This window comes from Terrapene carolina, unplaced genomic scaffold (assembly GCF_002925995.2).
Source record: "Terrapene carolina triunguis isolate 2854851 unplaced genomic scaffold, T_m_triunguis-2.0 Scaffold303, whole genome shotgun sequence".
Classification (NCBI taxonomy): domain Eukaryota; kingdom Metazoa; phylum Chordata; order Testudines; family Emydidae; genus Terrapene; species Terrapene triunguis.
The window spans coordinates 123,681-150,764 of NW_020664654.1; the positions used below are offsets into that span (position 1 = coordinate 123,681).

Below are 27,084 nucleotides of genomic sequence, written 5' to 3' on the forward strand. Positions count from 1 at the left end.
GGCGGTACCAGGCTGAAGTCCGGGGGGCAGAGTCCGGCTGGGTTGGGACCCCAGGGCAGAGCAGGGCAGAGGCGGTACCAGGCTGAAGTCCGGGGGCAGAGTCGGGGCACAGTCCAAGTTCAATCGTGCACGTGGCCAATCAAGGGGCCGCCCGCGGGGTCACGCTGCGTCCCTTGGGCAGCGCTTCATGGGGGCGGCTCTGCAGGGCATCCGGGTGGCACGGTGGGACTGCCGGCCATCCCAGGATCTAGTCCCTGGATGCTTATGTGCCACCAGGGCCCCCCATCACCCCCTCCCCACTCCCAGCGCCCTCTGTCCCATTGTCCCCCCTGGCACTGCCTGACCACCACCCCCCCTCCTCACCCAATGGCACAACCTAGCATCCTCTAGCCCCACTCTGTCCCCTCCCACACCATGGCACAGCTTGCCCTCTCTGATCTCACCTTGCCCCGCCCCCCCCCGAGAACAGACTGCCTGTGATCCCACCCTCTTGGCACAACCTGCCCCCATGTTGCCCCTTCCCCATGCTTCCATGGCACCTAGATTGACCAGGCCTTTGTCTTTAGCAGCTTTGTGTGCACAGAGATACCATGCAGTCTTCCCCGACTCACCCCAGTCTGTTCCCTGCTGCTGCTGACCCAGGTAACGAGCCTTAATCTCTGCTGCCATAACCAGGGGGAGAACAGGGACTCAGAGGGAGAGCTCTTTCCTCACAGTCAGTGCTGGCCCCATTGCCCCAGGGTTGCCCTGGAGGTTGTTGTGCTACAGGTGAGATCAGAAGTGAATTTGGGGGCATCTTCTCTGTTCTAGTGCCAACACCTCAACAGCTCATTGTGATGGGATCTCCAGCGTGCAGCCTCGGACTGTGGGACCACTGTGCTCCCTTAACTCTCCAGCCTGGGCTGTCTCTCTCAATGCTTTGCTAGTGACAAGCAGCAAACCCCGCCAGGCGCTGTCATCACTCAGCACAACCGCATGTGGAGCCCCACACCCAGCTAGATTGCATGAATGCTCCCAGAGCCACTCAAGAATCACACAGAGAAAGACACCAGCCAAATCCCCCCAGCTCCCAGCACTGTACCTCAGGAATATATCATCTTGCACTGCTCAAGACGAGCAGTGCAAATATATTAATTGATTCACCACTTCATCAATGGAAAGTGGATATATACCTGCCTTTGTAAACCTGAGCAAATTTACCACACACTTCAGGCAAACTTACTCGTAAAGATAAACTGTAAAACAAACTTATTCACTACAAAAGATAGATTTTAAGTGATTATAAGTGATAAGCAAAAAGTCAGAGTTAGTTACCAAAATAAAATATAAGTGTAACGCCGACAGACCCTGCTTGTCAGTGGGTGGGATCGAACCTGGGACCTCTGGAGCGAAATGCACAAGCCTCTACTGCATGAGGTAAAACCCATATGGCTGTTAGCTAAGGCTCTAGAGCAGACTCATTAATCTCTCTCTCTAAGTGGTCTTGGTGCACTAGAGGGGACAGAGTACCACACCCAGAAGGTATGTGGGTTTTATAAGCACGCAGTCTAAACTCTCAACCCTATTAGACTGGGCAGCATCTAGACCAGGGGTCGGCAACCTTTCATAAGTGGTGTGCTGAGTCTTCGATTATTCACTCTAATTTAAGGTTTCGCGTGCCAGTAATACATTTTAATGTTTTTAGAAGGTCTCTTTCTATAAGTCTATAATATATAACTAAACTATTGTTGTATATAAAGTAAATAAGGTTTTAAAAATGTTTAAGAAGCTTCATTTAAAAGCCCCCCAGACCGGTGGCCAGGAAAATCAGCTCGCATGCTGCCTTTGGCACGCGTGCCATAGGTTACCTACCCTTGATCTAGACTAAGCAGTTTTTCTCACCCCACTGGATATTGCAGTTCATAGTACACAGGTTTCACCATTGAAACCTGGCCAGTCTCCTCTGCTGGAGTCTTCAGTCTTCTGAGTGTCCTTGTTGCTTGCAGTGTAGGTGGGGGTAGGAGAAAGGCCAATCATGGGGCCCCTGCATTCTGTTTTATACCCTTAGTCCATGTGCTTGGAGAACACAAGCCCAGGAATTGTAACTCCTCTGCTGGACAATGGCTGGTGATGTCTGTTCAACACTCACCCGGGTGTTGGTTACCTCCCTTATCATTGCTTCACTCTCTGGAGAGCTAGTATCTGCGTGCCTCCCAAACCCACAGCATAGTTTGGTGACAACCATACAACACAATTCTCATAACTTCAAATGCGTTCATGATACACACATTTAGATGGAACAGTGGGTTTCCACAGATCATAACCTTTCTTCGGATATCTCACATGGCATGCTTTATATGCAATATCACAATTATATATAGATGAGGAATATGGGGGTTACAGGGCACTCCCCTGAGGTATAGAGTGTCACACTCATTCTTTGCTTCCCCCAGCATGGGGGTGTGTAGGAATCATTCTCAAACATGCATAGTTTACTGAGGACCATTGTGCCAGCCAGAGTGACCGCAGGGTCGCACCAGGCATTATGTACTGAAGTTCCCCCATCTGGCTCAATCCTGCAAATCCACAAATCTCGGAGGCAGCCCTAGGTAAGGTCAGGGCATCCACCCCTTTCCACGTGAACACGGTATGCTGGGGTATTTTTGTCCATCCTGGTAACATGGCTGAAGAGCACGCAACCCTGCTTTTGAGTATAATGAGCATCTGAAGGAATCATAGAATATCAGGGTTGGAAGGGACCTCAAGAGGTATCTAGTCCAACCCCCTGCTCAAAGCAGGACCAATCTCCAGACAGATTTTTGCCCCAGACCCCTAAATGGCCAGTTCTGTAAGACAGTGACATTTTGCACAAAGTCAAACCGCTTTATGCTCAGGATTTGGTGCTGACAGCACATAAGGAACGCAGCTAGCCTTTCACCAGGTCTTCAGCAGCGCAGAATCCCCAGCACACTCAGACCATAGACTAGTTGTCACTCAGCTCTCACTTCATTTTCCAACTCCTCGCAAGCCGGAAGTCCCCCAATAGTACCATGTGCAGCCTGTATCGGGATCCTGCTGAAGCCGTGAAACACCGATAGGCCGCCAAAGATCACATATGTGGGAGGGAAGGGAATCTGGCCCCGCAGTACAGTGAAGCTGGGTGTGGGCAGCATAGGGGGCACCCTCAGCCTTGGGCTGAGCACTTGCTCACTTCTCCTGGCCCTAGCTCATGACTCTGTCCCTTTGCAGGTGGCAGAGAGCCCAGGAGCTCCCAGCCAGCAGAGCATGGCTGGGCCTGGGGTGTCCGCCAGCGCCTTGCTGCCCAGCTCCAAGAGACGGGGAGGCCTGATCCCCAGCACCTGGACATGCTCGTGGCAGAGCTGGTCGCTGTGTTTGCGAAGGTGCTGCAGAGGAGCAGCCGAAGTGCCTGGCTGCACCTGCTGGATGTCCTGCAGCTCCTCAGCCCCTTCCGGGAGCAGCTGCGTTGCCGGGAGGAACTGCTGCCCTACCTGGAGAGCCTCTGTTACCAGTACCACCGCAGTCAGGCCCTCGTGTCTGACCTAGATGTCCTGGGAGCCATGGGCCAGGCCTTCCCCAGGGACCACTCAGAGCTGTGTGCCCATCCACGTGCTGTACACGGCAGGGATCCAGTGCCCCCAGCCAATCTGCTCCCTGTTGGCTCCGAGCCAGCCTTCGCAGGGCAGCCCTGCCCCTTTGTCCTAGAGCAGGAGGTCGAAGAACCAGCAGCCGTGTGCCAGCCAGGCCCAGTGTCTTTGCAGGAGTTGCAGAGATGTGTGGGTCTGGTGGGCATGGAGCTGGCTCAGGACGAGACCCAGTGGAAAAGCGGCCTGGGCCTCATGTCCCTCGCCCTTGGTACAGAGGTGCCTGTGAAGTATTGCTGTGCCGAGCTGAGGTAAGGGCTTCCTCCGCCAAATCCTGGCCCCGGGCTCCAATGTCCTCCCCCAGCGCATGGGCTGCTCTCGCGGGCCCCGCAGAGTCCAGGGATCACGCACACTCCCACTTCCCCAGGGCCACAGGGACGCTGGACTGTACTCCCCAGAGAGCCTGCCAACTGGTGGTGGGGACTGTGAGCCAGGACTCCTGGGTTCTGTTTTCAGTTCTGGGAGGGGAGTTCGCTCAGGGGAACTGGGCAGCCAGGAGTCCTAGTTGTTTTTTCTAGTGCTCACTGTATGGTGGTCTAATGGTCCAGATCCTGCTGGGGAGTGAGTGTCTCTCCAGCACTGTGCAGGTGCAGTGTGAGCTGAGTGTGGCATCCCAGCTGCCCCCCCCCCCCCCGCCTGCACCCTGGAGAGGGAGCTGGCTCTGGACATGGGGTGACCTCTGCCCTGGTGCTCTCACAGTCATCCCGTCTTCACTGCAGGCTCCTTCCAGACCCAGGCCGAGAGGCTGCTGCACCCGCTCCACAGGTAGTGGAAGGAGAGCAGGGCTTCTCCTGGCAGTCCCTGACAGGGCTCCGGGCTGCTGAGATTTTTGTGAGGAACAGGCACCTGAGGAAAATCAACTTTGTCTACCTCAACGTTGCCCCCAACAGGCACTTCAGGTAACTGCACCCCAAACTCACCCCCCTGCACCCACACTGCCAGGCACTTCCCTAGTGCTGTGTTAGCCTCTGGGATGTCAGGCCTGGTGCCCCCACTGGTGCTGCAGGGCTCAGTGCCCTGCTGGCCTCCCCATGGCAGGGGCAGGGGTATGTGTGGATGGGTGGAGCAGCCAGGCCCTGCTTCCTCTTTCCATGCAGGCCTTGGTATCTTCCTTTCTCCGTACAGGCCCTACGACCTGGTTGTGGTTCCTAAGCGCCAGGCCAACCCCCAGCACTATGTCTTCTCCCCCTTTGGGGTGCTCCACGTGCACCCTGAAGAAGGTGCTGAGGCCCTGACACTTGGAGAGTGGCACCGAGAGGCCACGCTGTGGCAGCTACTCCAGTGCATCCCCTTCTTCAAGCACTGCCTCGTCCGCAAAGCCTTTGCCCGGTGAGTGGTGGGTGCCCCTTGCTGATGGGCACCATAGAGGAACCTGCGAGGGATCCCAACCTCCACACTGTGCTGGGAGGATGGGACCTGGAGGCCTGAGCCCTGGATGCAGGGGGCCTATATTGCATGTGTTGAGGCAGGACCTGAGGTATTAGGTTGGCTGGTCCCCATTAGCAGCGGTTCTGGCTGCAGGCACATGGGCTGGAGCCCAGGGACGTGGGCAGGGTGGGACCAATAGCAGCAGGTCGGGATGGAGCCCCTTGTGGATGTGCAGTGTCTCTCGCCTCCAGCACGGCACAGCTCCTAGTCTCACCCTCCTTCCCCCGTAGCTGGTGGCAGAATGTGAAGCACCTGCAGCTGCTGAGACGCCAGGAAGCTCTGGGCAGGCACCTGCTCCTGGCTGTGCCCCACTTTGGAGCAGCACTGCTCCACGTCTCCAGGTGAGAGGACGTCTGTGTGTGTGGGAGGGGTGTCCCTGCCCCAGCCAGGACCTTGACTGAGAGCAGCCCCTGTCCAGGCTGAGAACACCCTGCACTGGAGGCCCAAGGCCCTGGATGTAGCCTTATCTAGAGCAGGGGTTCTCAGACTTTTGTACTGGTGACCCCTTTCACACAGCAAGCCTCTGATTGCGACCCTCCCCCTTATGCATTAAAAACACTTTTTTATATATTTAACACCATTATAAATGCTGGAGGCAAAGCAGGGTTTAGGGTGGAGGGTGACAGCTCGCGAACCCCCATGTAGTGACCTCGCGACCCCCAGTTTGAGAATCCCTGATCTATAGTTTGTGTTTACTTTAACCAATTCCCACCCCAAGGGCCAGCCTCTGAGACAGCTTACAGGAGAGAGGTTACCAACACAAGGGGCCCCACGGTGCACAACAGAGACTCTGTAGTGCTCTTTCCATAATAATTCCCTTTATTAATCGACCAAACAATGCACACGCTGCAGTCTGGTAAAGCAGTGCTTCCACACCTCACTACTTTTGGGGTGCCCCATCTTTCATAGGCTAACTCATTACTATTTACGTCACCTTAGCGTGGTAGTCACAGGTGGTTACCTTAAGGAAGTCTTGACCATTTCACCCTGACTAGCAGTGTTTGTCTTGTGGCATCTACTATCTTTCATAGACATTAGTGTGGAAACTCTGCAGTTATTTTCAAAACATCAGCATCAGCACCATACACACAGGCTCAGCCGGTTTGTTAACATGCGAATGCTACAACATTCAGTAATACTTACCTTTCACCTCTTTGTCCTAAATATGCCTGATACCTTTTATCCTGGGTTATGCAGAAGACAGAACACCCCTGCCCCCCGCCTCTTTAGGTTCTCCAGTGGTCCTCACCGAGTCCTTTCTCCCCAAGCAGGGGCTGGAGGAGCCTCTGTAGGCAGGGCCGGTGCAACCCATTAGGCGACCTAGGCGGTCGCTAGCATTTGGGGAGCAGCATTTCGGGTCCTTCGGCGGCAGCGGATCTTTGGCCGCCCCGGTCGTCGTCGTCATTTAGGCAGTGGGAGCTGGGGCAGGGGGGCGCGGGGAGGGCCGCCTGCAGCAAGTAATGGGGGGGGCGGCACGCAGGGGAACTGCTCCCCGCCCCAGCTCACCTCTGCTCCGCCTCCTCCCCTGAGCACGGTGCCCGGCTGTTTCTCTCCCTCCCAGGATTGCCCCGCCGCAAGCCTGGGAGGTGGGAGAAGTGGAGCAGCGATGGCGTGCTCGGGGAGGAGGCGGAGCAGAGGTGAGCTGGGGCGGGGAGCTGCCGCACAGCTCCCCAGGCTGGGGGGAGCTGCCATGGGGGGGGGCGCCTCAGGACGGAGGGGGGAGCTGCCGCGGGGGGGGGGGGGGGGGGCGCCTTAGGGGGGGGAACTGCTGCAGGGGGGCCGGGGGGGGGGGGCCGCGCGGGGGGGGGGGGGCGCAAGGTGGAAGTTTTTCCTAGGGCACGAAACATCCTTGCACCCTCCCTGTGGGGCTCTTCCCTTCAGGGGCCAGTTCTCTTCACACTCCTGGCTCCCTTCGGGCTCACAGGGGACATTTGAGCTCAGGGTCAGCTCTCCAGGGGTGCTGTGAGCAGAGCCTTGGGGAGGAAGGGCTGAGGCCCCAGTCAGTGAGCTCAGGGTTACTGGACTGAACCCCAGGAGGGGTCCCTCGCTGCCTTCTACACTCCTGCACCTACCCTCGATTGCCTGGGGCTGAGTGCCCAGGTGAGGCTGGCTGTCCCCATGGCCCTGCCTGATGGATCCTGCTTCCTTCTAGACTCCTGCAGGAGCTAAGATCTGTACACTGGCTGCCCCAGGATGACTCCAAATGCTACCCCTTCCCGGAGCTACAGCGGGCCCTGGCCCAAGAGAACGGCCGTGCCCGAGGCCTGCTCAGGAGGTTCCTCACCCTCTGCTCAGCCATTCTCGAGCTGGTAAGGCAGGGTTGGAGCCTCGGGGAGACTCTCCACCTTTGTTCTCTCCCTGTACTTCCAGTGCCCCTTGGCTTCTCTCCCCGAGTGCCCCCTGCTGGGAGAGGTCAGAACTGCAGTACCAGGAGCTCTACAGCCAGTGCTCCTTCCCTGCTCCCTACAGTGCCCTCTGATGGGAGCTTCCCCCGCAGCCCCTACAGCCCCTCCTGCAGGGAATGGCCAGGAGCTCCACAACCCCACAGCCAGTGCTCCTGCCCTGCTCCCTGTAGTGCTCCTCCAGCCCTGGGAGAGGAGTAGTTGGGAGTTCCCCTCCACAGGTCCTCCTCTCCCATGGAAGCTCCACACCTGCCCTATGGACCCTACAATAGCTCTGGGAGCTCTCAGGGTTGTGTCCCCCAGTCAAACCAGGAAACAGTGCTTCTGCCATGCTTGATGTTTCTATTAGAGACCTTTTAGGACCCTCTCTCTCCATCCCAGAGCAGCAAGAAAGAGTCTCCTGGAATAATGTGGGGCTCCATAGCGGGGAGAGATTTGGGCAGCTCCCTTCACTACTTCCCATCCCACCCTGAGCACCGACAGGGAGATGGGTCTGTGCAGGGAACCTGCCTTCTCAGCCCTGCTGTGTCCATGTCCTTGCAGGTGCGGGATGACACATACAAGACAGTGCACGGGCTGCAGACCCAAGTGCAGAGCTACAAGCTCTACATCACCAAGGAGTCCCTGTATAAGCAGAGAGTCCACTACAGGGACCTGGAGAGGAGGCTGAAGGAAGCCGAGTTCTGGATGCAGAGGCTGGGCAGCCTGGCCCAGCTGGTGAACCTCCTGACCTGCCAGAACCTGGTCTCCATCGTGCAGGAGGAGGTCACAGCGTTCGTTAGCAACGTCATGAAGGTGAGACAGGAAAGAGGAGGCTGGAGGCTCTGAGTGTTCCGCGCCCTGGGCCTGTCTCTTTCTCAGTCTGACATTGGCATAGATTCAAAGAGTTGAAGGCCAGACAGGACCATTAGGTCATCCGTTCCATATGGCTGATGTCAGGTGTGCAGTCCAGAATAACAGAGTAATATCTTGCTGACTTCAGATCTGCCACAATCTTCTGTTTGACTTTTGTTGCCAGTAACTGTCTGATCTCATTTTGAATTGTTTTTCCAAGGTAGTGGTGTGTGTACATTTCTCGGGTGGTGACCCTTCTTAGATGCTCCTGGAGTACAGCATCAAACTCAACCGTCAGCTCCACAATTTTAAGGAAGTTTCCATTGTTTGGCACATACAGCTGATCTGGAGTGCCACACAGTGCTATGTTTTGGGTAGCAAGCATTCTCACAGTGGCAATGAGCCTTTTCAGAACATTTTACCAGTAAAGAGACTCTGATGCAATCTTCTCCTGATGCTGATCGTCTATGGTGGCCTTTAACCTTAGTCTCATCTCAAGCTCTTTCCACCTATGGAATGCTCTATGGTGATTTGCTGCCTTCTCGTCACCATTGGGGATTTCTGTTATACCAATAAAAACTAGCAGGATCTTATTAAAGGGGACAAGATAAAGATGCCACATTTATTATGATAACAATTTGATTTATGACCAATAACAAATATCTTAATCCCTATACACAGACATTATACCTAATACCTATACACACACACATTTACACACACACACATCCATCAGATGTTCTGCAGCTGCTGCATAGTTACCAGTCCTGCTTGAGTCTGTGGCTTGAGTTTGCAGCTTGGGTTCGTAGCTTGTGGCGGCTAACTGGCCAGGAAAGCCGGGCACAAGGACGAGCTGGGTCTCTGTTGGGCGTGCACCGATGCCCTTCCATGTTGGCAGCAGAATGTTACCCTCCTCCAAAGTTTTCCATCTCACCCATCCTTTCTGTAGGCTTTAGTTTGAATCCAGAGTCTATAGGTCTTGCTGTGTCTCGCTGCCTCCAGGTTTGGTGATTGATCACCTGTTAATTGCAGACATGACTTTCAGCCTTGGACCGGGCTTTGATCTTCCTTCTATTGTACCTTTTCTTTTTAGGGTGGATTCTTCTTACTTTGTTAGGGCTCTTGTCTGCATCTTCAGCCGTTGGTGTTTGAACTCTATTTAATCAGGACAGGCTGGGGCTGGAGGTTGATTCCATCATCCATACATACCTCATTCACACATCTAAACTAAACTAATAAGATTACAGCAGGGTTTGCAAAAATGAAGGTTGCAGCAAGCCCTTACAAAATGGAGTAAGCGTTTTAAAATGGGGTTTGAATTACAATATGGCAAACAGTGAACAGAAGTTACAAGATAGACAAGTATAATAGATGGCAAACAGTGAACAGACGTTACACTGTAGGCAAGTGTAATAAATGGTGAACAGAAATTACAATACTGAAACAGTACAAGTCTCAGTGATTTAAGCAGGAATTGGATTGATAGTGAAACTTACAAAGGCAGCTGACTGAACAGCTATGGTTCTTAACAAGCATCTGAACTGTTAATTATCCAGTTATTGGGGTAACCGGTTTTATGAATGAATATTGTTTCATTCATAAAACTTTACTTATGAAGTTACATTAATAAAGTAAACAATTAAAAACAATTTCATTCATGAGTCCTACATTTCATGCCAGTAATGTGTTGGATGGAAACTTCTATTTTCATTGTCTTTGGGGAACATGAAGTTTTTCACTTGCTGTGGCCCATGCAGTACAAGGATGTCCCTCAGGCTACTGCTCAAGTGGGTCTACAGTCCTGGATCATCTAGACTTAAGGAACTAAATTCAGCAGCAGCTGTTTCTTGCGCCTCCACCACACTCTTCTCTGATCTACACTTTTCTTCAGGAATGTGCCTGGTTACATCCATTTGAGATGGAGATTTGGATGCTGCAGTAGCTGCCAGGTCACCTGCACTCTGACTAACTGGAAGATCAGGCATCTCCTCACCACTCCCATCCTCACTGGGGCCGGAAGGCTCACCGTGAACATTTGTGTCTATCTATCTCAGGGGAGCTCCTTCCTGCTTAGATAGAAAAGCTTCCTTTGCTTTCTTTCTTTTTCTGAATGCTGCCCCAGAGGGGCGTTTTCTTCTTTCACTCATGACTGCTGTTCTGTGCCAGCTATAGTGGCTCTTAACACTCAATTGAAGGGGACAAATAAGCAGGCTGGTAGCAGGGCCTGAGTGAGGAAAGATATCAGCGAATTAAGGGCCTAACTGGCTCCTACTACTTCAGCTGACTGCCTGTTCTCCTCAAGTGGGTTCAGGGAAGCAGCAGGAAACAGAAAGCTCCCTGAGAAGCTGGTGTGAATCAGTCCAGGCTCCTGGGGGTGCTAGAGAGGTACACAAGAGGCTCCTCCTCCTCTGTCTCCCTGCAGCTCCTGCTGCTTTCTGTTATTCTCTCTCACCTTTTCTCCTGCCTGCCTGTTATGTCTCTTGTGCCCTCCTTCCTCCAGCACAGCACTCCACCATCTCTGTGCACCAGCAGCAGATACAATTTTCTACACTCTGGGTCCTAGTGGCGCCCTCCCCGCCCCAGTCTGGCACCTGAGACGGCCGCCTCAGTTCACCTCATGATAAGGCCAGCCCTGTTAAGGTCCCTCACAGCAAGGATCACCGCAATAGTCAGGTTGCTCCCAGTCCCAGAGGACCAGTCACTTACCCCAGGTCAATTGCACTTTAGATCTCACACCAAAGACAACGCTTGTAGCCAATTCTATAATAAACTAGCTAAACATAATATTAAATAGGAAAAGGAAACAAGAGAGTTATTTACAAGGTTAAAGCAGGTAAACATACATATGCAAATGAGTGACAATCTTAAGTTTCAAAAGGTAATAGAAGGTTCTGTGATAAGCAAGCTCCATATGTCCTTCAGGGAGGGTTAGCTCAGTGGTTTGGCCATTGGCCTGCTAAATCCAGGGTTGTGAGTTCAATCCTTGAGGGGGCTACTTAGGGATCTAGGGCAAAAATCTGTATTTACCCCTGCTAGTGATGGCAGGGGGCTGGACTTGATGACCTTTTGGGGTCCCTTCCAGTTCTATGAGATAGGGCTAAGCAGCTGGGAATCCCTTGCTTCTCCCTAGAAACCTTGCCTCTCGGAGTCCAAGCAGCCCTGAGATACAGTTTCTCCTTGTTAGGGTTTATCCCTTCCCATCTTCCACTTTGAGCTGCAAACTCAGTTATGGGAGGAATTCACTTGCAAGACTCATCTTTGTGGGGTGAGGAAGGAGAGGGAAAACAACAAAGTCTTTTTTCCTCTGTAATGTTCTACTGTATCTGCCTGGTGTCAATGAGCCTTCCTTGTCGGTCAGGCATAACACCTTCTGTTGGGGACTAACATTTCACATCGTGAATCAGATGTTTCTCTCCTGGCAGGTGATTTACAGTTACAAGGGCTTACAATGCAAATGTTCAAATATTACCGTACAATATGGGATACAGGTATCATAAGCAAGGTTAATCCATGCTGCAACTCACAAGCATTCAGTGAAGTCTGAACACATTCTTATCATTCTAATACCTAGTTAACAATACTAACACACGGGTGAGCCAAAAGCTGGTTTCAGCTATGTCAGTATTCAACTGAGGCATGGGGACCTTAGCCTGAGCTATCTGGTCTGCCAGCATCACAGGAGACAAACATTTGGGCCTTATTTCCAATCTGAATTTTTCTGGCTTCAGCTTCCAGCCATTGGGTCTTGTTCTGCCCTTCTCCGCTAGCTTAAAGAACTCTCTAGCATCTGGTATTTTCTCCCCAAGGCGATAATTATACACCATAATCAAGTCATCTCTCAATCTTCTTTTGGATAAGCTAAACAATTTGAGCTTTTTACGTCTCTCCCTATAAGGCATTTTCCCCAGCCCTTGAATAATTTTTGTGGCTCTTTTTTTTTTTTTTTTCTCTCTCCAATTTTTCAACATCCTGTTTAAAATACGGATACCAGAACTGGATGCAGTATTCCTGGCTCAGTCTCACCAGTGCCATATACAGAGGTAAAAATCCCCTCCCTGCTCCTTACGCCTGCTTTGAACTATATAACCTGTGAGACAATTTGCAAGAGCAGTGCCTGTATCATGACACAGTCTCGGTGATATTTGTGAAAAGGGAGGGAGACTGGAACCCCACTCCTGGGGGATTATTTAGGGTACCTCATGAGTAAGATCCTGGCAGGCAAACCCATCACAGAGTTCATGTCAGCAGGTCCAGAAATGTATTAGTACAAGCTGCCGGAAGGGAAGACCTGCATAAAAGTCAAAGGGATTACCCTCAACCTAGCAAATTGTGAAAAGATCAACTTTGACAGTTTGAAAGATCTAGTCTTGGACTATAGCACAGACCTGAGTGAGACACCCCAACAAAAAGATAGATGTGCAGCAGTCCTCTGTTGCAAGGAACAAAAATCAGTGGCAAATAGAAACAAAGATCCTTAAGAAAATGCAAAGTCATTTACAACAAGAGAGTCATCAGAGAGAGATTTAGAACCCTACCCTACGGCTTTTGAAAATGGATATGCAATGGGAACACACTTTTTCTGTAATTCTTGTAGGGCCTAGCAACTGTGGGAAAAGTTAATTTATTAAAAATGTGTTGGATAATATTGAGCAAATGTTATCTGTTATGCCTGAGGGTATGTCTACACTACGAGAGTAGTTCGATTTTAGTTAAATCGAATATGTGCAATCGATATTAGAAAGTCGAACGTATGTGTCTACACTAAGGACAGTAATTCGACTTTGTCAGTCCACACTACCAGGGAAAGCGTCGACATTGGAAGCAGTGCACTGTGGGCAGCTATCCCACAGTTCCCGCAGTCCCTGCCGCCCATTGGAATTCTGGGTCGATCCGCCAATGCCTTCTGGGTAAAAAAATGTGGCGAGGGTGCTTTTGGGTAACTGTCGGCATCCGTCAGTCACTACCGCCCTCCCTCCCTCCCTCCCTCCCTCCCTGAAAGCGCCGGCGGGAAATCAGTTCGCGCACTTTTTGATCAGTGACAGCGCAGACGCCACAGCACTGCGATCATGGATCCCGCTGCGACCATCGCTGCAGTTGTGGCCGTTCTCAACACCTCGCAGCTTATCATACACCTTTCCCTGAGGCAGATGCAGAGAAATCAGGCGAGGAGGCTACGGCACCGGCGTGAGGGCCTGAAGTCGGAGAGTAGCACAGAGCTGTCAGAAACCACGAGCCCCAGCGCCCAGGACATCACGGTGGCAATGGGGCATGTGGATTTTGTTGAACGGCAATTCTGGGCCCGGGAAACAAGCACGGACTGGTGGGACCGCATAGTGCTTCAGGTCTGGGATGAATCCCAGTGGCTGCGAAACTTTCGCATGCGGAAGGGGACTTTCCTCGAACTTTGTGAGTTGCTGTCCCCTGCCCTGAAGCGCAAGGACACCCGCATGCGAGCAGCCCTGACTGTCCAGAAGCGAGTGGCCATAGCCCTCTGGAAGCTTGCAACGCCGGACAGCTACCGGTCAGTCGCGAACCACTTTGGCGTGGGCAAATCTACCGTGGGGGTTGTTGTCCTGCAAGTAGCCAAGGCAATCGTCAAGGTACTGCTGTCAAAGGTAGTGACCCTGGGAAACGCGCAGGCCATCATAGATGGCTTCGCTGCGATGGGATTCCCAAACTGCGGTGGGGCTATAGATGGGACTCACATCCCTATCCTGGGACCGGGCCACCAGGCCAGCCAGTACATCAATAGAAAGGGCTACTTTTCAATGGTGCTGCAAGCACTGGTGGACCATCGGGGACGGTTTACAAACATCTACGTCAGGTGGCCGGGCAAGGTTCATGACGCTCGCGTGTTCAGGAACTCTGGTCTGTTTAGACGGCTGCAGGAAGGCATTTACTTCCCGGACCACAAGATAACTGTTGGGGATGTGGAGATGCCTACAGTGATCCTCGGGGACCCAGCCTACCCGCTAATGCCCTGGCTCATGAAGCCCTATACTGGGGCCCTGGACACTGCACAAGAACTCTTCAACTACCGGCTGAGCAAGTGCAGAATGGTGGTGGAGTGTGCTTTTGGCTGTCTCAAGGGGAGATGGAGAAGCTTACTGACTCGCTGTGATCTCAGCGAAACCAATATCCCCATCGTTATTGCAGCTTGCTGTGTGCTCCACAATCTCTGTGAGAGCAAGGGGGAGACCTTTATGTCGGGGTGGGAGGTTGAGGCAAATAGCCTGGCTGCTGATTACGCCCAGCCAGACAGCCAGACGATTAGAAGAGCCCAGCGGGACGCGCTGTGCATACGGGAGGCTTTGAAAGCCAGTTTCAAGGCTGAGCAGGGTACCCAGTGACTTTTAAGTTTGTGGACACAGAAGCTGAACTTGCCCCCGTTTCTTTACCCAGTTGCCGTCGACTATCCTCTCCAGTTACATACCCCCTTCACCCCCTTCCCAAAAAATAAAATCTGTTCTGTTTTGTTAATGGACACCGTTGTCTTTATTACTGTTTTCGCGGGAATGTTTTAAACCTGGGACGCAGACTGTGGCGGGGGGCGGGTTTAGTGTTGTGATGCAAATGATGCTTCTAAACTCCAGGAATGACAGGCTCCGCGGTGGTGGACTGGTTGTTTCAACGGAGCCTGCCAGCCCTCCTGGCCGGGACTGCGTGTATGTGTCGGCTATGTGACTGTCTTGCAGGGGGAGGAGGGTTACAGATCCCCTGCTGCGCGGCTCTGTGATCCAGGGTAAGGACCGCTGCATAAGATCTGTAATTGCCCTCCCCCGCCACCAAGTCACAGAGCAACACCACCACCCCCACCACACAGAACATGAAAACCACCTCCCAGACTGACCAGGATAACTAGTCACTGCACTGTATATGTGCCCTGCTGCTGGACCTGCCCCCTGCTAAAGGTGACTGTCCTGTCCAATTACCAAGCCCCTTCCCCCCACTTCAGACAGACTCTCATCTAAAAGAAGAGGATGGAAACAATAATGAACAAAAACGTATTTTTTATTAACAACCGCACATGGAACGGGGGGGGGTGAAACTTGGACGGGGTCTTGTGTGAGGCGGGTAGGAAAGGACTTTTCAAATTTTGGGGAATGAGAGCCTTCTAGTGGTAGAGCAGTCCGCAGGGGTGGAGTGAAATTTTTCACGGCCCCTTCCGCCCCTCCGTGTTTGGACTTTGGGTGAGGGGGGTATGGGACTTGGTGGCGGGGCAGGGCAGTTAGAGAGAGACTGCAGCGGGGCTCTCTCCTCCTGCCTCCGGTCCTGCAGAACATCCACAAGGCGGCGGAGCGTGTCCGTTTGCTCCCTCATTAGTCCAAGCAGCGTTTGAGTAGCCTGCCTGTCCTCCTGTCGCCATCTCTCCTCCCGTTCCATGTTTGCCCGGTGCATTTGGGACAAGTTCTCCCTCCACTGTGTCTGCTGGGCTGCCTGTGCTCGGGAGCATGCCATTAGTTCAGCAAACATGTCTTCCCGTGTCCTCTTCTTCCTCCTCCTAATGTGCGCTAGCCTCTGGGCAGATGTGGCTGTGGGAATTGGAAAAAGGGAGTGAATTCCTGAGACAGATCAATGTATCTGTGACCAGAGAACATAGTCTTTCTCTGTGAACAAGACCATGCAGAGCACCTATCACACGCGCACTGAGGACAAGGTCGAATTTTCAGCCCTCGCCTACCGTGCCTGCGGTCTTGCTGTGGCGAGCTGAGGAGCAGGGCAGGACACCGGACTTTGTCTAGATGGCAAACATGGTAAGCCGTAGACTTGTGGCTGCTTAAAACTTTAAGAGTGGCACTGGCCTCCTTTCGCATAGAAAGCAATGCGAGTCTCTGCTGGCAGCAATCCTGCAAGCATGAACTCTGGCCCTGTCCCACCCCCTCGCGGCTGTAAACCGCGTGGCTGTAAACTGGCGGTTGCAGTTCTGTAAAGGGACGGGCAAGCAGTCCCAATACTAACTTTCCCCTACCTAATTCACAGCAGGGAGTCATGCCAGACATCACCCTCCTGAAGGTCTCTGCGAGCCAGAAGGAGCGGATGCTTCGTGACAGCCTGCAGAAACCGGGGCCATTTGCTGCAATGCTCTGCAAGGCCATGATCCCCGAGTACCTGCTGGCGTTGTGGCAGGGAAACGTCTCATACCACGGGGGGCCTAACAAGCTCTCCCTGCCCAGGAACCTGCTCATGAGGCTTGAAAAACACCTGCAGGAGACCTATGAGGAGTTCTCCCCGGAGGATGTCGCCTCTATCCCCGGATACATTGACCAGTTTTTGGGTTAGGTGCCCTTGGAGGGACAGAAGAGTGCAGCGTTTTGGGCATTATAATCATGAAGCGGACATTGTGAAATTTTTTGAAAATAGACTATATATTGAAGCGCCCAAAGACAGACTAATCATGATACACTTTGCACAGATTCCCGTTTTGTTGGACTTTCCTGTTTACATGTTTTGAAGCACTTTACCCACTGTTAATATTTTAAATCTTCCTGTTTTGTTGTAAATAAATGTTTACATGTTTTAAAGCACTTTACCTATTGTTAATATTTGAAATATGCCAGTTATGTTATAAATAAATGTTTAGATATTTAAAACACTTACTGCTTGATCCTTCCCCTGAATCTGTGTCTGGGATAACGGCTGGGGAGGGTTGGTAGGGGATCTCTGTGAGGGTGATGAAGAGCTCCTGGCTGTCGGGCAAATCAGCGTTGTAAGCGCTGTCGACTGCCTCGTCCTCCTCATCTCCTTCCTCCTCTTCCCCGTCCGCTGAGGAACCGGCCGCGGACAATATCCCATCCTCAGAGTCCACGGTCAGGGGTGGGGTGGTGGTGGCGGCCGCACCTAGGATGGAATGCAGTGCCTCGTAGAAACGGGATGTGTGGGGCTGGGATCCAGAGCGTCCGTTTGCCTCTTTGGTCTTCTGGTAGCCTTGTCTCAGCTCCTTGATTTTCACGCGGCACTGCGTTGCATCCCGGCTGTATCCTCTCTCTGCCATGGCTTTAGAGATCTTCTCATAGGTCTTTGCATTCCGTCTTTTGGAGCGCAGCTCGGAAAGCACGGTCTCATCTCCCCACACAGCGATGAGATCCAAGACTTCCCGATCAGTCCATGCTGGGGCCCTCTTTCTAGTCTGAGATTGCACGGCCATCTCTGCTGGAGAGCTCTGCATCGTTGCCACTGCTGCTGAGCTCGCCACGGTGTCAAAACAGAAACTGCGATTCAAACTGCCCAGACAGGAAAAGGAATTCAAATTTTCCCGGGGTGTGGCTGGTCAGAGCATCCGAGCTCGGACTGCTGTCCAGAGCGTCAACAGAGTGGTGCACTGTGGGATAGCTCCCGGAGCTATTACCGTCGATTTCCATCCACACCTAGCCTAATTCGACATGGCCATGTCGAATTTAGCGCTACTCCTCTCGTTGGGGAGGTTTACAGAAATCGATTTAAAGAGAGCTCTATGTCGAACTAAATAGCTTCGTGGTGTGGACGGGTGCAGGGTTAATTCGATATAACGGCGCTAAATTCGACATAAAAGCCTAGTGTAGACCAGGCCTGAGAATACTGTGTGGTGTTACAGTTGCTGGTGTATAAAGGACTATTTTGTAAATACCCTTTCATCAATTTTGTGGAGGGGTTGCCTGATTTTTTTTTTAACAATGACTGTTTCCTACCAATAAAGTAAATATGGTTGTTGTAGATGATTTGATGAACTCTGCATGTGAAGGTGATGAAACTGAGAAAGCCTTTGCCAAGTATGTGCATCACAGGAACTTGAGCATTACGTATATAGTTCAGAATGTATTTTGTCAAGGAAAAAAGAATAACAAATTAAGCTAAACAAGACCAAGACCATAACAGGGTTCAAAAAAGAACTAGATACATTCATGGAGGATCAGTCCATCAGTGGCTATTAGCCAGGATGGGCAGGGATGATGTCCCTAGCCTCTGTTTGCCAGAAGCTGGGAATGGGTGACGGGATGGATCACTTGATGATTCCCTGTTCTGTTCATTCCCTCTGGGGCACCTGGCACTGGCCACTGTCGGAAGACAGGATACTGGGCTAGATGGACCCTTGGTCTGACCCAGTAGGGCCGTTCTTATGTAAACACAAAGTACACAGTTATTTTCAAAAACCCCAGGGATAAATCCCTATGCTTGCTTGGCAAATGTACCCTGGCAAGGCGCAATTCTTTCTAGAAGCTTTTGAGGATGCTATCAAATAACCTTATGGCTACACTGAATCAAGTCATGTGATCCTAGATGACTCCCAACTTCCAATCCAGTGATTAAGTCATCTTTATCAATCATAACAAGGTCCAGAAAAAATGACCTCATGTTGCGTGCAATACCTTTTGTGTTAGAAAATTATCAGCTGTAATGTTTAGAAACTCCAGTGACGTTTTACTGCTGGCTGCACGAGACCTCCAGCGTATGTATCCCAAACTGACTTCTTCCATAATGATGCAATTTTTTGCTTCCACGTATTATTTTAGTAGATGCTCTTGTGCCTTGGTGACACATGAGGCCCCCCCCAATCTTTCCACCTCCCTCTGTCTAATGCCACGTTTCTTGCTCTGTTTCCATGACAGCAACATCTTTATCTACACACTTTAAAACAGGTGCTTATCAGGAATCTGGTTTTGGGCGTCCTGCCCGTCTTGAGGAGTGATGTATTGCACTCCAGGGATACAGGTGGGCTGCAGGCTGGTGTGGGACGGAGCCAGGCTTTTTGAGAAGGCTTCCTGAATCTGCATGATCTTTTCAGCACAGCAGGATGATAGTTCTTTGCAGTGCTGGGTGCTCAGCTCTGACGCAGGTTGTAGGCACCCAGGGTTGCTGAAGCAGTTTACCACACTGGATAGCTCCTTGGGGCAGGGTTTCCCGGCTTCAATGGAGGCTCATAGGAAGGCTCTCTTGGCCTGTATTTAAGCCTCAGCATGAGCTTGGAAGAAATCCTCATGTTTCATTTTTTGTCTTTATCAGCCTTCGATTTTGCTGTTGGCTCTCAAATTTCTGCCCTTCTTTTGTCCTCTGGTGGAGGGTGTCAGAAAACCAGGAGGTCTGCCTGGGCGCTGGGGAGGAAGGGGTCACTGGGGGCCAGCCTGTTGATGGTCCAGGCTAGCATACACTGATCATGAGTCACCCGTTCCTAAGCTCTTTGTCCTGTGAGTGGAGTGTTGCTGTCTTTTAGCACGCCATAGAATTTGTAGTGTCCATGAGTCTATGGTCACAGATTCATAGAGGTCTCAAACCAGAAGGGACCACTGTGATCATCTAGCCTGACCTGTAGAACAGAAGCCAGAGAACTGCCTCCAGATAATCCCTAAAGCAGAGCTGTTAGACAAACATCCCATCTTGAAATAAAAACTGCTACTGATGGAGAACCCATCACGATCCATGGTAAGTCGCTGTTCAAATATTTGCACCTTATTTACAGTCTGAATTTGTCTAGCTTCTACTTCAGCCATTGGATCGTGTCAGACCTTTTTCTGCTAGACTGCAGAGCTCATCGTTAAACATGTGTTCCCCATGTCGGTACTTAGACTGTGGTCAGTCATCCCTGAGCCTTCTCTTTGGGAAGCTACGCAGATTGAATTCCTGGAGTCTCTCACTAGGAGGCAGGTTTTCCAACCCTTCAGCATTCCTGCTGCTCTTCTTTGACCCCTCTCCACTTTATCAATGTCCTTCTTGAATTGTGTCCAGTCCTGGTGTTCCCAGCATCATCAGCCTCAGTCACACCAGAGCCAGCTACACAGTAACTTGTGTTTGAAAAAGCCTCTTCTTTGTTCATTTACCCTGGAAATGGATGTTACAGCCTAGAGCATGAGGCTAGGACCCCTCCCCCCCAGGGCTATCACCTCACCCACCCAGAGCCCAGGGGACCCAGGGCATATGGAGCCCGCAGTGTGTGGTTAGGACTGACCCTGTTCTGACTCTCTCCTCTGCAGGCCAATGGTACCATGCGGAAGGCTGTCCTCCGAGTGCACCTGGTGTTTGATGCTGACAGCCAACTGGTCCCCTTTCCCTCCAGTCAGGTGCTGGAAACCAGCCTGCTGGGGGCCCTGGAGGCCGTGGTGGAATCTGTACTGCAGGTTGGTACCTCTGACTCCCAGCTTAGCAGTCGTCCCTCCCCAGCTGTTCTGACACCAATGGGAGTAGGGAGTCTGCCTGCATCCAAAGAGCACATTGGAGGGCCGAATGGCTGTCCATCCCCTGTGCCAGGCTCTTCCTGCTGCACTGCCATTGCTGAAGGTCAAGCACATGCCTGGGGCTCAGGTGCCTTCACCACAGTGCTGGTGGGTAATGGCAGGCGCCAGCTCCCAGCAAGATCTCTGGGTCAAGTAGTGCTTCAGCGATGTGGATGGGCTGGCTTAGGGGCGGGGGGGGGGAACTGGTGCTCTTGCTACGGAGCAGTGGTAAGGGCTGGCGGCTCTTGCTGGGAGGCTGGGCTGGGTGCTCCTGCTGCAGGGTGGGGAACCAAGTGTTGTCAATGTTATAATGTGGGCCTGGCCCGGAGGTTGAAGGACCCCGTTGTGGGGAGTGCATGGTTGCAGAAGGTGAAGGGGACTGTGCCAAGCACCTTTCTGCAGCCAGCGGGGATCTCCCAGTCCCTCTCCTGTCCCTGCAGGAGACCCGCACCAGGAAAGAGAAGCCAGTGACCCAACCTGAGCAGAGTCCTGGAGAGACAGAGACTCTCAGAAGTCAGGACTTGGCGATGGTGCTGTGCAATCCCCAGCCAAGTGGTAGGTGACTTCCTCACGCAGGTCTCTCTACCAGGGCCCATCCCCATCTGCTGCTTCCTGGCCAGATGGAACACTGCCACAGGGCCTCCCAGAGTGGGGGACAGAGCGGATGGGGCAGAGGCCCTGCTTCTGCCCACTACACCCAGGTGCCAGGGAGGGGAGTGTGCACCCCCCATCATCCCCGCTGAGATGGTTGGTTGAGCCCTCACTGTCTGTCTCTCTCTCCTGTGTAGCCCTTCGAGAGGCAGATAAAGGAGGCCCTGAGGCCCTGGCCCCCGAGTCCACCGATGAGCTGCTCCAGAGTCTGCCTGCTGAGGTGCTCTGTGGCCAGGAGCCACAGCTGGTGCACCATCTGGATCTGAAGGTCATCGGGGGCCTGGAGGTGAGTGGGCACCGGCTGAGGAGCCAGTACCCAGTGCCGTCGAGGGAGCAACTGGAGCAGGACCTGCGCTCGGACAGCAGTATCCAGGGGGCCCTGGCTAGCCAGCGGGCTTTGCTGGCGGTGAGTGAGGGGGGCTCACTGCACTGAACTAGTCAGTCCAGGGCTGCCTGGCCTCTTTTCCCTTCGCAATGTCTCTAAGAGCTGGCCTTGTGTCGCCAACATCCCTCCCTGCTTCTCCACTGCTAAGAGCTGATGGACTCCCGCAGCTTTGGCGCTTCCAGACGCATCTGGCTAAGCATCCCCTGGCTCACGCTGTGTGACACTGAGCTCTGGGGGGGGTCCGTCTCTCCCTTGGAGTCGGTGACGCACCCAATGTAATGGGGTCTGATCCTGACCGGGGCCTCTGGGCATCGCTGCAGTACCCAGTACAATGATCATGCATCCTGAACTCCCCTCTGCCTCTCCCCCCTATTGATGTAGAACTGATGAATGAATCATAGAATCATAGAATATCAGGGTTGGAAGGGACCTCAGGAGGTCATCTAGTCCAACCCCCTGCTCAAAGCAGGACCAATTCCCAACTAAATCATCCCAGCCAGGGCTTTGTCAAGCCGGGCCTTAAAAACCTCCAAGGAGGAGACTCCACCACCTCCCTAGGTAACGCATTCCAGTGCTTCACCACCCTCCTAGTGAAATAGTGTTTCCTAATATCCAACCTAGACCTCCCCCACTGCAACTTGAGACCATTGCTCCTTGTTCTGTCATCTGCCACCACTGAGAACAGCTGAGCTCCATCCTCTCTGGAACCCCCCCTCAGGTAGTTGAAAGCAGCTATCAAATCCCCCCTCATTCTTCTCTTCTGGAGACTAAACAATCCCAGTTCCCTCAGCCTCTCCTCATAAGTCATGTGCTCCAGACCCCTAATCATTTTTGTTGCCCTCCGCTGGACTCTTTCCAATTTTTCCACATCCTTCTTGTAGTGTGGGGCCCAAAACTGGACACAGTACTCCAGATGAGGCCTCACCAATGTCGAATAAAGGGGAATGATCACGTTCCTCAATCTGCTGGCAATGCCCCTACTTATACAGCCCAAAATGCCGTTAGCCTTCTTGGCAACAAGAGCACACTGTTGACTCATATCCAGCTTCTCGTCCACTGTGACCCCTAGGTCCTTTTCTGCAGAACTGCTACCTAGCCATTTGGTCCCTAGTCTGTAGCAGTGCATGGGATTCTTCCGTCCTAAGTGCAGAACTCTGCACTTGTCCTTGTTGAACCTCATCAGGTTTTTTTTGGCCCAATCCTCTAATTTATCTAGGTCCCTCTGTATCCGATCCCTACCCTCTAGTGTATCTACCACGCCTCCCAGTTTAGTGTCATCTGCAAACTTGCTGAGAGTGCAGTCCACACCATCCTCCAGATCATTAATAAAGATATTAAACAAAACCGGCCCCAGGACCGACCCTTGGGGCACTCCGCTTGAAACCGGCTGCCAACTAGACATGGAGCCATTGATCACTAGCCGTTGAGCCCGACGATCTATCCAGCTTACAGTCCATTCATCCAGCCCATACTTCTTTAACTTGGCGGCAAGAATACTGTGGGAGACCGTATCAAAAGCTTTGCTAAAGTAAAGGAATAACACATCCACTGCTTTCCCCTCATCCACATGAAATTGTTTTTAATTGTTCACTTTATTAATGTAACTTCATAAGTAAAGTTTTATGAATGAAACAATATTCATTCATAAAACCGGTTACCCCAATAACTGGCTAATTAACAATTAAGATGCTTGTTAAGAACCATAGCTGTTCAGTCAGTTGCCTTTGTAAGTTTCACTATCAATCCAATTCCTGCTTAAATCACTGAGACTTGCACTGTTTCAGTATTGTAACTTCTGTTCACCATTTATTACACTTGCCTACAGTGTAACTTCTGTTCACTGTTTGCCATCCATTATACTTGTCTATATTGTAACTTCTGTTCACTGTTTGCCATATTGTAATTCAAACCCCATTTTAAAACGCTTACTCCATTTTGTAAGGGCTTGCTGCAACCTTCATTTTTGCAAACCCTGCTGTAATCTTATTAGTTTAGTTTAGATGTGTGAATGAGGTATGTATGGATGATGGAATCAACCTCCAGCCCCAGCCTGTCCTGATTAAATAAAGTTCAAACACCAACGGCTAAAGATGCAGACAAGAGCCCTAACAAAGTAAGAAGAATCCACCCTAAAAAGAAAAGGTACAATAGAAGGAAGATCAAAGCCCAGTCCAAGGCTGAAAGTCATGTCTGCAATTGACGGGTGATCAATCACCAAACCTGAAGGCAGCGAGACACAGCAAGACCTATAGACTCTGGATTCAAACTAAAGCCTACAAAAAGGATGGGTGAGATGGAAAACTTTGGAGGAGGGTAACGTTCTGCTGCCAACATGGAAGGGCATCGGTGCATGCCCAACAGAGACCCAGCTCGTCCTTGTGCCCGGCTTTCCTGGCCAGTTAGCTGCCACAAGCTACGAACCCAAGCTGCAAACTCAAGCCACAGACTCAAGCAGGAGTCTCCTTCCTTGGAGGTTTTTAAGGCCCGGCTTGACAAAGCCCTGGCTGGGATGATTTAGTTGGGAATTGGTCCTGCTTTGAGCAGGGGGTTGGACTAGATGACCTCTTGAGGTCCCTTCCAACCCTGATATTCTATGATTCTATGATTCTATGAGGACTGGTAACTATGCAGCAGCTGCAGAACATCTGATGGATGTGTGTGTGTGTGTGTGTGTGTGTGTGTGTGTGTGTATAGGTATTAGGTATAATGTGTGTGTATAAGGATTAAGATATTAGTTATTGGTCATAAATCAAATTGTTATCATAATAAATGTGGCATCTTTATCTTGTCCCCTTTAATAAGATCCTGCTAGTTTTTATTGGTATAACATTGATCCCCTGCCCACCGGGGCCTTCCCCTGTAGGAGCCCTTCTCCAGTGCTCACTCCCCTCTGGCCACTTCCTCCTGGAGCCCCCAGACCAGGGCCCCAGCCTGGCTCTTCTCAGGGCTCAGGCTTCTCCAAAGCCATTGCCTTACCTGGGCTCAGACAGGAAGTGGGATCCTGGGGGGGAGGGGGAGGGGCTCCCAGGGACCAGGCTGCTGGGTTGGGCACCAGCTGACGCTTCGGAGTGGGCTTTGAGGGAGGCATGGCGAATGGTGGGGTTTGCTCTGTATCTCCTGGGGCCTGGTGCTGTGGTTTGCTGAGAGCCCTGTGCTATTCCTGCAGGAGGCACTGAGTGAGACCCAGGAGATCTGCAAGCAGCACACGTGGGTGGCAGAGATCCACAGCTTTGCTCACAGCTGGAGCCCCAAGCAGCTGGAGCTGATGAAGGGCTGGCCCGCGGGCAAATATGTGCAGCGAGTCGTACAGCTGCGTGCCTGGGCAGAACGTGTCAGAGAGGTGCCTTCCATGGTCATCACCTGCAACCGGCTCCTCTTGGTGGATTGCAGCAGCGTGCAGCAGGAGATTGGTGTGTGGGGCGTGAGGGGACACGCAGAGGATGGTGTGCCCTGTGGGGGATTGCTATGTGGGCATCGGGAGGGGCAGAGGCGCTCACATGGGCAAGGGGCAGTGAGCCCCTCGTGGAGGAGGCAAAAGTCAGGTGGGGTTAGTCGGGGCGCTGGAGTCCTGTGGAGGGAATGGCTGGTCACAGAGGGGAGGGGTAATGGGACCTGGCGATGGGCTCTGGGGTGGGGGTAGCTGGTCATATGGGGGGAGGTAATGGACCATTAGTAAATGGGGGAGCTGTGGACTCTGGGAGTGTGCGGCTGGTGATGTGGAGGGGGGGTAATGAACTTAAGAACATAAGAACGGCCGTACCAGGTCAGACCAAAGGTCCATCTAGCCCAGTATCCTGTCTACCGACCATGGCCAATGCCAGGTGCCCCAGAGGGAGTGGACCTAACAGGCAATGATCAAGTGATCTCTCTCCTGCCATCCATCTCCATCCTCTGACAAACAGAGGCTAGGGACACCATTCCTTACCCATTCTGGCTAATAGCTATTAATGGACTTAACCACCATGAATTTATCCAGTTCTCTTTTAAACGCTGTTATAGTCCTAGCCTTCACAACCTCCTCAGCTAAAGAGTTCCACAAGTTGACTGTGCGCTGCGTGAAGAACTTTCTTGTATTTGTTTTAAACCTGCTGCCTATTAATTTCATTTGGTGACCCCTAGTTCTTGTATTATGGGAATAAGTAAATAACTTTTCCTTATCCACTTTCTCCACATCACTCATGATTTTATATACCTCTATCATATCCCCCCTTAGTCTCCTCTTTCCAAGCTGAAGAGTCCTACCCTCTTTAATCTCTCCTCATATGGGACCCGTTCCAAACCCCTAATCATTTTAGTTGCCCTTTTCTGAACCTTTTCTAGTGCCAGTATATCTTTTTTTAGATGAGGAGACCACATCTGTACGCAGTATTCGAGATATGGGCGTACCATCGATTTATATAAGGGCAATAATATATTCTCAGTCTTATTCTCTATCCCCTTTTTAATGATCCCTAACATCCTGTTTGCTTTTTTGACCGCCTCTGCACACTGCGTGGACATCTTCAGAGAACTATCCACGATGACTCCAAGATCTTTTTCCTGACTTGTTGTAGCTAAATTAGCCCCCATCATATTGTATGTATAGTTGGGGTTATTTTTTCCAACGTGCATTACTTTACATTTATCCACATTAAAATTCATTTGCCATTTTGTTGTCCAATCACTTAGTTTTGTGAGATCTTTTTGAAGTTCATCACAGTCTGCTTTGGTCTTAACTATCTTGAGCAGTTTAGTATCATCTGCAAACTTTGACACCTCACTGTTTATCCCTTTCTCCGGATCATTTATAAATAAGTTGAATAGGATTGGTCTGAGGACTGACCCTTGGGGAACACCACTAGTTACCCCTCTCCATTCTGAGAATTTACCATTAATTCCTAACCTTTGTTCCCGGTCTTTTAACCAGTTCTCAATCCATGAAAGGACCTTCCTTTTTATCCCTTGACAACTTAATTTACGTAAGAGCCTTTGGTGAGGGACCTTGTCAAAGGCTTTCTGGAAATCTAAGTACACTATGTCCACTGGATCCCCCTTGCCCACGTGTTTGTTGACTCCTTCAAAGAACTCTAATAGATTAGTAAGACACAATTTCCCTTTACAGAAACCATGTTGACTATTGCTCAACAGTTTATGTTTTTCTATGTGTCTGACAATTTTATTCTTAACTATTGTTTCGACTAATTTGCCCGGTACAGACGTTAGACTTACCAGTCTGTAATTGCCAGGATCACCTCTAGAGCCCTTTTTAAATATTGGCGTTACATTAGCTAACTTCCAGTCTTTGGGTACAGAGGCCGATTTAAAGGACAGGTTACAAACCTGAGTTAATAGTTCTGCAACTTCACATTTGAGTTCTTTCAGAACTCTTGGGTGAATGCCATCTGGTCCCGGTGACTTGTTAATGTTAAGTTTATCAGTTAATTCCAAAACCTCCTCTAGTGACACTTCAATCTGTGACAGTTCCTCAGATTTGTCACCTACAAAAGCCGGCTCAGGTTTGGGAATCTCCCTAACATCCTCAGCCGTGAAGACTGAAGCAAAGAATTAAATGGGCCGTTAGT

At 51.4% G+C, this 27,084-nt stretch overlaps 1 protein-coding gene across 1 annotated transcript in view; it reads left to right on the plus strand.

The window, feature by feature from the left end:
• Positions 1-590: 590 nt before the first annotated feature.
• The window catches only part of DNHD1 (dynein heavy chain domain 1), a 98,318-nt gene continuing 71,824 nt past the window's right edge, over positions 591-27,084 (plus strand). The window contains exons 1-11 of the mRNA XM_029912864.1: positions 591-642; positions 3,229-3,892; positions 4,361-4,540; positions 4,767-4,970; positions 5,300-5,410; positions 7,222-7,378; positions 8,015-8,266; positions 20,248-20,391; positions 20,928-21,042; positions 21,276-21,544; positions 24,690-24,933. Coding sequence (XP_029768724.1) covers positions 591-642; positions 3,229-3,892; positions 4,361-4,540; positions 4,767-4,970; positions 5,300-5,410; positions 7,222-7,378; positions 8,015-8,266; positions 20,248-20,391; positions 20,928-21,042; positions 21,276-21,544; positions 24,690-24,933 — 2,392 coding nt within the window. The remainder of the gene's footprint in view (positions 643-3,228; positions 3,893-4,360; positions 4,541-4,766; positions 4,971-5,299; positions 5,411-7,221; positions 7,379-8,014; positions 8,267-20,247; positions 20,392-20,927; positions 21,043-21,275; positions 21,545-24,689; positions 24,934-27,084) is intronic.